This window comes from Saccostrea cucullata, unplaced genomic scaffold, assembly GCF_032062105.1.
Source record: "Saccostrea cucullata isolate Sc308-1 unplaced genomic scaffold, CSIRO_AGI_Scuc_v1 ctg1184, whole genome shotgun sequence".
Taxonomy (NCBI): domain Eukaryota; kingdom Metazoa; phylum Mollusca; class Bivalvia; order Ostreida; family Ostreidae; genus Saccostrea; species Saccostrea cuccullata.
This window is the reverse complement of record NW_026940761.1, coordinates 111,033-122,833: the sequence shown is the minus strand read 5'-3', so window position 1 is coordinate 122,833 and position 11,801 is coordinate 111,033. Positions and strand designations below refer to the sequence as shown.

The 11,801-nt window shown below is 31.1% G+C and overlaps 1 protein-coding gene across 1 annotated transcript; it reads left to right on the top strand.

The window, feature by feature from the left end:
- Positions 1–341: 341 nt before the first annotated feature.
- Positions 342–9,389, top strand: LOC134256244 (anoctamin-4-like; the record flags this gene model as incomplete). The annotated part of the gene is made up of 11 exons (XM_062738904.1): positions 342–506; positions 2,019–2,055; positions 2,935–3,046; positions 3,408–3,465; positions 3,784–3,881; positions 4,283–4,419; positions 6,684–6,836; positions 7,521–7,573; positions 7,949–8,133; positions 8,307–8,415; positions 8,923–9,389. Coding segments are annotated over 11 exons (1,272 nt in total), but the record flags the coding sequence as incomplete, so codon positions are not given.
- Between the last annotated feature and the right edge of the window lie 2,412 nt (positions 9,390–11,801).

The following is an 11,801-nucleotide window of genomic DNA, read 5'->3' as shown; positions in this document are numbered from 1 at the left end:
TCAGTGTTACTCAAGGGTCCCACATCTGCATACTGCAAATGCATTGAAGTTGCATAACAAAGAATATTTCATTATTATATGTGGTATACTTCTGCGAAAAAAACCCCTGAAATTCGTACATTGATGGCATATGATAATGGTACAGAATTATTACATGAAAATGAAGCAATTAGTACCTTACATATAACTCTATTGTAATTAAAGTTTCCTGGGGTAAATGTGTATATTTCTTCCTTCCACATTTGATTTTACTCAGTTGAAAGACTTGTTCCATGATACTCAGGTGACCTATAAGGCCCGTGGGCCTCTTGTTACATTATACATGTGTTTGCTATTGACAGTTGGCATTGGTCTTGGCCGCAGTGTTTTCCGTCATTCTTTACCGTATTGTGATGTCAGCCATTTTGTACGGTAACAAGGAGGACATCATCAAAACTCGGGCCAGCTTCATCTCCTCCATCACCGCGGCCTGTATTAACTTAGTCATCATCATCATCCTCAACTTTGTAAGTTATAACTACAATAATAGCTACTTAACTGTACAATACATACGATAAAATATAACACAGTCTGTATTAACTTAGTCATTATCATCATCCTCAAATTTGAAAGTTATGGCTATACAATCATAACTATTTTATAATACACAATATTCTACATTATATCATAGGATGTATCAATTTGGTTTTCATCATACTTAATTTTATAAAATCTAAATATTCTATGCATTGAACTTTGTAAAATCAGATTACACATGTACATACCGTATAACTGGATTTTTCTACGGGGTGCTATTTTTTGCGAAATACTGCGATCAAGTCATAATCGCAAAAAATTCAATCGCAAAAAATACGTAAATAAAATCAGGAATTTTCAGTTGCGATCATCGAAGTTCTACTTTTACAGATACCGGAAGTATATGTAAATAATGCCCATTTTCAATTGTATTTTACAGGTAATTTACTTGATATCAACAATAATGATTGTTTTTCGAATAAATAAAACGAATTCCTAAAGATTCAATATTTATTTGTTCCTACATTGTATTTCATGATTTATTTATATGAAACCCGAATAGCACTATTGTCGGTTTGGCTATTCCACGGCTTGATCGGGTCCTTCTGGCTTCTCCAGTGTTTACCAATTCTAAATCGGTTTTCTGTCCTTGAGAAAATAATTTCTTGTGTAGTATTTCTTATACTGGGATTATATAAACTCTTTATAATCAGAAATGAAAGTTCATAGTCTGTGGGAACTTACTGAAACGAACTTCTTTAAATTAATCTCAAAGAATTATCGTCTCGGTTTCAATTCAAAATAATTGTGACTTTGTTTCTAATTTACCCTGTGAATAATAACCCATTAATTATAACAACACACGGACGACCCACAGGTATAGTGTCATCTATGTAAACACCCAATTAACAGCCCAAGGCCTTCACTCTTTCCAGGTAAGTCCAGACTGCATCTGTTTTACGCGTGATTGGCGTGTATACAAGCGCAATCAAAACTTCGAGAGATAGAGAGTAAATTTCAGTCTAGTAATAAAATTCAATCAAAATAGACTTTTTGTCAAAGTGAAATCGCAAAAATTAAAATCGCAAAAAATAAATATACCTATTTCAGGATCAAATCGCAAAAAAATAAAATCCAGTTATACGGTATGTATTAGCTATACATGTATGTGTGTCACCAATCATATTTTGCATGGAAACTCATTTGTATTTTTACTTGAGTTTCCATTGGATAAAAGTTGAGTTATTGAGAGTAAATGTATTAAGTTATGATATATATGAAATATTCATTTTCTCTTTTTATAATCTTAAATTGTGTTTACAAATCAAACACGTCATGTTAATGAAGTAGGAAATGTTCCAAGATTGATTGAAAAGATTTTTAAAATCTTGGAGTTAAAAATATTTCAAACAGATTGAGATTTTTATATGTGAATGTACTTTAATATAATAAAAAGGGTTATTGTGTGTGAAAGTGTAATTTCAATGTTAAATATCTTGTAGTTCTATCAAAAAGTGGCGTATTTCCTCACAGAATTAGGTGAGTTGTGTCTTATTTCACAAATGTATTTCTCTGCTAGTATATACAACAATGTATTGTCTTGTCTGGATGTACAAATAAAAAATTATTAATAATATGTAGAATATATTATTTGTTCATTCATGAGAAATCTTAATTAATGTTATTTGTATAGTTTGCATGCTATATTGCTGATGAGAAGATTTTAAGGTGAATATGTATACATTATAAACTCATCACATAATCTATCCCAACACAGAGATGTGATGTACGTCACCATGTTCTTGCCTGGTTTAGGAATTTATTTAAAATTGAAGTTAGTAGATTTATAATTATTTTGTTCATGTCACTTTTTTGATGATATTAAATTTAAAATAACTGAATTCAGGATATATTTTAACTGTGTATTTTTCACAATTTTTTGTTTAAACATGCATGATGCACAATTTTGTGGATTCTTAAGTTATTGATGAAAAAATTTTTGATTGAGCTGGGAATTTTAAAAAATTGTATTTTGATTGAGCTTAGAATAAAAAAAAAATTTTTTTTGTTGAAGCATGATTTACAATTTTAAATTTTATATTGTTAAGTTAACTTTTTTTTCAGAGAGTTTCAAAAAAAGAAAAATGAAAATTTAATTTTGAATTTTGATGAAATTTTATGAGTTGTATTATTAAATTCAATTTTGCTCTTTGATCTAGCTTTAAGCATATCTTTAAAACTTAAAGTAAATGTTTTAGACCTGTGGATTTTTTAATGAATTTAGAAATTAAACTTTTCGTCACACACACAGCAATTTAGCAATCTAATTATTTTATATTTAACCCCTTTGAATTGGTGGTTTATCTTAATTATGAAAACAATTCAAATTTTTTTTATAATTACCCCCCTCTCTTTCAGAGCAACACAGGACCCTGACAGAGTGGGAGGATGCCTTCACCTTCAAAATGTTCCTCTTCCAATTTGTCAACTTCTACTCTTCCATATTTTACATTGCCTTCTTCAAAGGAAAGTAAGTCTGTAGAATGTTTTGTTTGTATGTTGTTTAATGTCACTTTTGAGAATTTTTCACTCATTTTATGGAGACGCTACCACTTGCTGCTGGAGAGGTGCAAATTTTGTTGTATACTCAGTGCTTGCAGCCATTGAGCAGGGAGGGTTCTTTTTCGTGCTACAGTAGCACCTACTGCGACACAGGACCTCGGTTTATAATTATGGTCTCATCCAAAGAACCGGTCTCCATGTCTCACATTGGGAATTTGTATAATGTTATCAGCTGTAAAATTCTTATCAGTTCTTGAGTAAAAGATCACCACTTTGATTTTGAAACATTGATAAACTATATTTAAATCTATTTTATTTTTGGTTGATAGATTTGTGGGAAGGCCTGGAGATTATAATCGCAGTTTGATAAACAGTAGACAAGAGGAGGTAACTCATATAGCTCTGTCCTGTATTCTGCCTTATTGAAATAATAAATAATTTGTTGTATATTTCATGTATGATGAACTGAAATTTGTTTCACTTGTAAATTGAGCAAGTGTTAAAGAATGTGCACATAAAAGAAAGTAAACTGCCCCAATTCAGATAATTTGAAATACAATTCAATCTTAAGAAATTTCTACTTGTTTCCTCAATTTAATGCTTTGTTCACATGGAGAGTTTAATTCAGATTAAACACAAGTTACTCCAAATTATCAGTGTACCTTTGTTTTCATTCTGAATTCTCATATAACTTTTGTTTTTCAGTGTGACCCCTCAGGTTGCCTGATTGAGCTCTGTATACAGCTGGGCATCGTCATGGTGGGAAAACAAATCATTAACAATCTTAAGGAGATTGTCATACCGTAAGTCATCACTAAATAGTGACTGAAAACTCCTAATATACCGGTATATGCTAGGTAAAGTAGGAATTCATTATGGTGTAATATATTGAGAAGTACCACTCATGAAGTAAAATAACTGGCTTTTATTTTTATGGAGCTGAAACCAAATGAATGTAAAATCTCTTGATCATCTGTCCACTTAGGTATATTTTTACTGTGCAGATGTATGTTTTTCATGCATTTTTTTTTGCCATAATTATTACTCCTTGAATAATTTATCTTTCTAATGTGTTCATGAGTCCAAATCAGCAAATAAATATTTTAGAAACTGAGTGTTTAGATTTTTTCCCTTTGAAAGAAGAAAAAAATCTAAACAAGAACGAATAAGATGTTCTTCAAGGCTTTGTCTGTATTTGATATAGTAAGGTGATGGTATGGTTCCGATCACGTCAGTCCTTGAAGGAGAAGTCAGAAGAGAAGGTGTACTCCCGCTGGGAACAGGATTATAACCTGGCCAACATGCCAGCTCTGGGACTGTTTGATGAATACTTAGAAATGGGTAAGTAATCCTGGGAGCAGGACTATAACCTGGCCAACATGCCGGCTCTAGGACTGTTTGATGAATACTTAGAAATGGGTAATGTTATCTTGTCCTCAGCCTCCTATTTGCTTCCATATTAAGGGTGGGAGAATATATACTGTAAATCACATATTTTTCATGGGTTAAAATTTTTAGGTTCAAAGGAAAGATATTAGTTTGTGGGGATTTGTTTTCGTTGGTTGAGAATGACAAGTACAGTACCGACCAGACCCAACCTGACACAAAGCAGTCCCAGAGCTGTCCCGGGGACTGCTTTCTGGGACTGCTAAAGCAGTCCCACAGCGGTCCCAGAGCATTCCCACACCAGTCCCAGAGCGGTCCCAGCAGTCCCAGCGGTCTCAGAAAGCAGTCCCAGCAGTCCCAGAAAGCAGTCCCAGCAGTCCCAGTGGGCGGGTTTATTAATTTAAAGGGCGGGGCTAACTCAGAAATGAGATTTCCAATAAACAATGGAACTATAAAAGGCAGTTGAATTTTTTTCTGAGTAGTATGCCAGGAATCCTTACAATGTGAAGGTCATTTACATGTATGAGCAGTACCCGCATAGATTTGAAACAATTTGAAATGATATTTATTGAAGGAATAAAGCTTACACACCTACATAAATGAATTACACTGAACATGTATATTTAATCACAATTATCTTGGTTTTTTTGTGATTGATACTGGCTCCCATATTTATTTTCTATACAGAAAATTAAAGTTGAATTAATTATTTTTCACCAGAATTAGTTTTAAATAGATCTATTCATTATACATCATGGCCGATTTCCATACTATCGGGATACTCTAAAGGCATTTTTTAAAAAGTACCCCGGTATATGGGCTTTTGAAAAATCCGATGGCAATTTAGCCAAGTAATATTTTTCAGTATTGATTATTCTTTACTGACATGTTTATTTAAAAATTATTGTTTTATTTGTAAATTGTATTAGTGACCAGTATAGAATCCTAAGATTATGTTCAACATTAATTAATCTTGAAAGAAATTTATACACATTTCATCTATCTTTTTTATGTTTTACATTTTTTACATAGATTGAAATTAGGGTCATTGTTTATTGTGCAGCATGTTCAATGATGTGTAATACTGATACGTGAACCCAAATAACATGCATGATTGATTTTCTGCCCAAAGGCGATTGAAACCACAGGTGTTCATACACATTAATGGCCAGGTAAACAAAACAAAAAAGAAATAAATCACAATTCCAGGTATTACAGGTTTTCAACTGTTTATTAATTTTTTTTTTTAATTTACTCTTTTAATAACTTATTCATAAATTAAAAACTAATTCATCTGTAAATTCCCGTATATTTGTTCAAATTGCTTATGTTACGGAAGAATGGTGGCATAATTTTATTTCATGTCATAAAATAAATTGTTAGATTTTTATTTGAGGGTTGTATCTAATACCCTTTTAGCGTGGTGCTTGTAAAACGTGTAGCCTTTTCAATTAAAATATCTTATATCTAAATGTAATGATTTTTTAAATAGTGCCATATGAAAATTTTGAGTATTTAATTTCAGATTTAATAAGAAAAGAAATCTACATGTAGATATTTTTTCTTATGAGTAGTTTTATATACTTTAGAAATAAAAATCTCCTCCTGACTTCCTTATATATCAACTTTATTTTTTAAAATATTCTTTATTACATTTGTGTAAATATACAGTTCCTAAAACTATAAATTAACTATAAAACATGTAATCTCCAGTTATTAAAAGATTATAAGAAATCCTTGCGTATTAAACAGTTAAAACTCCTCTCTGCTGCAAGTAAACAAAACAATAGGGAGCCTGCAAATTCAGAATACACAAGGGGGCGGAGCTATCATGTCACTCAGAACCTTTGTCACACATCAGTGAACAAAGCAGTCCCAGAAAGCAGTCCCAGGGGCAGCTGGGACTGCTGGGACTGCTTTTCATAGCAGTCCCAGAGCAGTCCCATAGCGGTCCCAGAGCAGTCCCAGAGCAGTCCCAGGGACTGCTTTCTGGGACTGCTTTGGTGTCAGGTTGGGTCTGGTCGGTACTGTAGTAATGCATATAAAATTTCACATTTCGTGGTGGTCATAAATTCTTGGGTGTCCTCATACCTCAAAAACAACGAAAATTAACCCCCCACGAATATTTCACAGCATATCTTTTGTTTGATCTCCAGTTGTGTCAATCTTTTCATAGAATCATAATGGCTTTGTTGATTTTTTGGTTAATTTCTTTTCAGTGATTCAGTATGGCTTTGTGACAATTTTTGTGGCTGCTTTTCCTCTAGCACCTCTGTTTGCACTCATTAACAACATTATAGAGATCCGAGTGGATGCTTACAAGTTCACCACACAGTGGAAGAGACCCTTAGCTGAACGAGCTCAAGATATAGGTAAAGTCAGATTGAACGAGCTCAAGATATAGGTAATGTTGGAATGAATGAGCACAATAAAGATAGAGAAAGACTTGCATTTAGTTCTACATTGAAGTTATTTCTCATTAGGCTGAAGGAAATTGTAAGAAAAAAAATCATAATAATCGGATGTTAGATCCATCTTTGAAGTCAATATATGTTCTTTGATTAAGATTAAATGATACAATCAGTCATGTCATATATTCTCATTTGATAATTAATTGTTCGATAATGTATTTTTAGTTTTTGTGCAATATATTTTTTGTTGAAATACTCATCACTGAATTGTGATTACAATACCGTTCTATTAGAAATTTTAGCGAGGATTTAATTTTGGCATTATTAGCTAGGTTGCCGCGATCGCTAAAATTGAATATCGCTAAAAATTAATTGCATTTTATTTGTTATAGCTTCAGTCTTTAATGTGCATTTTAAAAACACTTAAATCACATCTCGATAAAAATAGATTACCAGTTTTTAAGGACAAATCGCTAAATTTGCGTCTCGCTAAAATTTCCACTTATATGGTATTACTATTAAAAACAAATTTCTTCATAATTCTTATCAATTTTTTTTAATTTTAAAATAAGTAAGTCATGTGATAATTAATTTAATCATGTGATGTAGGTATTATGTGATAATTAATTTAATCATGTGATGTAGGTATTTGGTTTGGAATCTTACGAGGAATCTCAGCTATAGCAGTGGTTTCTAATGTAAGTTACAATCTGTGTACAAATTATGTACGTTATCTATCATTTACTGAACAATGACATGTAAATTAATTTTTAGGATACAAGTATGATAAAGTTTAGAAAAACCCTGCAATTTGTAGATACACAAGTGTAGTTGTATTTTAAGAATAAAAAATATTTTTTTTGAAATTCTAAATTTTGTGTGAGTATGATTATTATTCCAACAAATAGAGAGTGATGAGATTTATTTAATTAAATATTCTCAATAATTCAACTTTATAGGTAATAGTTCTCTTTTTTCATAAAACAAAAATAATCAGAAATTTTGTGTGTGAGAGGGTGTGTGTGTGAGTATGTTGAATTTTTAAATAATAATACTTTTTTCCTTGTTTTTAGGCTGCGATCATTGCGTTTACATCGGAGTTTATCCCTAAGTTGGTCTATTATTATGGCTACAGTAATCAAACACTGTCAGGGTACACCAACTTCAGTCTGTCCGTGTTTAAGGTGCAGTACTTCCAGGACCAAAGTATCCCCGATGACAAGAAAATGGATGTGTTTGGCAACGTTACTGAATGCAGGTGAGTAACAGTGTTTGAATCTCACTGTAAAATTAGCCAGCATTACAGGGCTAATTGCTATAGTTTAAGTTTCTGTGTTCATTATATTTACTTTCATTTTTACTTAAAAGAATAATTACAAGAAATACCCTCAAACCACAAATTGCTCCTAGATAAAATGTTATACATTCCAGGTACCGAGGATTTTTTGCTGAAGACCCCGGCATGCCTGGAGACTATGACTTCACTATGGCGTATTGGCACATCATTGCAGCTAAACTGGCTTTTGTTGTTGTTTTTGAGGTAAGCCCTTGCTCTTTCCTAAAAGAAAAAAAAAACGTTAAGAATTTCCAATAATATTGTTGTACATTTATATATGCTGGTCATTGTGATATTTCTTGAAAATAGAAATGAAAATGAATAAAGCCTGGAATTTTTTTGGCATTCAGCCCCAAAAATATATGTATAACTGAGGAATCCAATGAACCTAAATAATTCCACAGTACATGTAATATTTGTCTTTTAATTCATTAAATCTTGGTCATTTTATATTAATTTTGTGACAGTAAAAATTTATCTGTAATACAAAATTTAGTTGTAATGGCTTCTTTGGTGACCTCTTTATATCTCGAAAATCGCTCTCTAAAAATTTAAAACCCATTTGTAAGCACAGTAAGGACAATTCGCTAAATTTGGGTCTTGCTAAAATTTCCACTTATATGGTATATATATCTTCAGTGATTTTGGCTTTATTATATTTTTTCAGAATTTAATAGTGTTTTGTACATAGCTTGCTATTTTTGTTTTCAGAATTTAGTGGTGTTTTGTACGTGGCTTGTGATGTACCTAATTCCCGACATGCCTTTCAAAGTTAAGTTACAGATGCTCAGAGAAAACTTTTTGGCCAAGGAGGCTTTGTATAATGCTGACACAATCCAGAAACAGAGAGAAGATCGTGCAAAGCAGGAGCATTGAAGTGGTGCAATTATACATTGAATATTTATATTTATGTTCTACTTAAAATCATATACATGTAGTTTATATTTAAGTCTATATTATATACCATGACCAAATTGTTCGAAAAAAAGCTGTATTCTCTGTGTAGGCATTTATAATGTAGCATTCTCATTGGGTTTTGATTTTTTTTAACAGTTTTTTTTTGTTTAATTTTTTTTTGCCTGAGACAAATTATTTTTGTCTATATTGAACAATTTCATGTTTTGAAAGAAACTTTATAACTACTGCTGGTCAATATTTTTGAAGTTGCTGAGCAAATGCAGATGAAACTATTTGATGTGTGATTTGAGGAAATTGAGGCTGAAATGAGAAGTTGATCTTTGAATAGCTAATTACAGTCTATTAACTTGTCTATTTCAAATGCTGTGAATTCCAACATCTTGTCTAATATGATGTAAATATCAAGTCCCTTAAGGTTATTTCATTTGTTTAAAATGTAATCTAATCTGGCCTGTTGCCAAATCCAGCTACATGTAATTTCTTTGGAACTAGGTATTACCGGATTTGGCAAATTTAGTGTTTGGCTTTTAGCATCCAAATCCAGAGATCTTCTATTATTCAAGATCAATCAATTTGTTATCATTCAAGTTTTTTTTAACGAATGAACTCAAGTATTTAATGCAATGTTTGTGTATTTATTCGTGAAACTTACAATTGAAAGAAGAGTTTCCCTGATGTTTATTGAACATTTTTATGAATAACATGTAAATTATGGCTGAGTAGCCTGCCGTTTATATACACTAAAATAAACAATATTGATGTCAAACTCTGCTCTTAAGAAGTGTGACTGAATACGCAATCTCTGGCATATTATGTTGTTGGCAAATTGTTTGTATTATTATTTTTCCTAATTATTTATTTCAACATTGTTAATTTTCAGGTTAGGAAATACAGTTTCTAATTTGATTTTTGTTTATTTTACTGTATTTAAATGTTGTACTTTTTAATGATAATATTGTATGTAATTGTTATTTAATCAGAAATAAGAGCATTATGACATAGAGCTAACTTAATTTCTCTCTTTTCCATTTCTCAAGTGGTAGACAATGCCATTTTTTAAAATAATTAATGAATACCACAAAGTTGCATGTATTGTGTGCAATGGTGTAAAAAAGCACATCTAAAATTAGGGTGAAAAACATTTAAAAAAAAAAAAACATGCAGGTCCTATGTAAAAAGTGTACCCCCAAAATATGCTCAAGTCATTGAAAAAACCCATCTGAAGAACGTTTAGTCCAGATTGAGAAATAACAGATCCATATAAACTTTTAAGATACATTGAGAAAATCTAAAAATGTCCTTTTTTGGGAAAGTAAGACCCAAGGCAGACTTTCACATAAAATATATAATGGTGTCCACAGCAGGGCTATGAATTTGTTTCAACATAGAAGCATCGATATACAGTGAATTGAAATTGTTTTAAAAACGTAGGCTTTATCACCATAGGTGTTTCATTTGTATGCATATAGGTTACATATGTTACATGTAGCAAAGAAGAAAAAGATGATACAAATACTTCTGCTGATATTTTATTGATTTTTTTTTTTCATGGACCATATTTGAAAAGAAAATGAACTTACATTGATATTTTCACTGGTCTTTTGCATTTACTTTGTGTAACATTTTGTGCCTTAATACAAGAATAATGTTAAATGTTACAACTCTTTATACATTTACTTTGAGCAAAATTATTTCTAAACTGATTTCATATTTGGTGCAATATTTTTTCGTAGGTAATTTACACTTACCAGAACTGCATTACCTGTAATAATGTAGCCTTTTCTGATACTTTTTTTTTTATTTCATATGTTCTTGAGCTCTTTCATTAGAAAAAAAAATATGGGAAGTGATACATTATTGCAGCTAGAACTATAAATGTGTGTATCTGTATATGTGGTGTATTTGTAACTTTTGTAATGAAGTACAATCTTTTTTGTATAAGTGTAATTGATATGTGTAATAATATGTAAATATAAATATTAAGATTTATGGTAATGTAATTGATACATTACTTATTCAATGTAGTTGACCATTTGTGTACTTTTGGTAATTCTTTACAATCAATATTATTTATATTTAGCTTGTAGAAGTTCATGATAGAATAATACAAGTTTCAAACAAAAATCATGTATTTGACATTGTTTATAGAATATAAACAATCTTTTTTCAGGGTTCTCCAGCGTTTGAAATTTAACTGTGTTGCAGAGTTTACGTAAAGCACTAAAATTTTTCGGTGTCTTCGCCATAAAAAAATTGCGACTGAATCATTATATATTCTGTATAATAAAAAAAATAACAAGCTAATTCAGAGAATTCCTGTCCCCGCTTAGGGAAAAAGTCAGACCCCCCTCACTGAATTTGTAGAATTATTAAATGTATACATGTATACTGAAGCAACTAAAATACATGTATGTCAATATGCATATAAAGATTTGATTGCTTTTTCTTTATTATGTGTATGGAAGATTCTTTTTATATGGAATATTTATCATACTGTAATAATGATTTTATGAGTTTGTACAAGCCAGACCACATATTTTTTTTTCATTTCACATGCTGAATACTATCATTCAGTTAAAAAAAAGTATTTGGAAAAAAAAGAAAATGGATCTTCCTGGATTCGAACCGGGGAACTCTCGCATGTGAAGTGAGAGACATAGCACTAGACCACG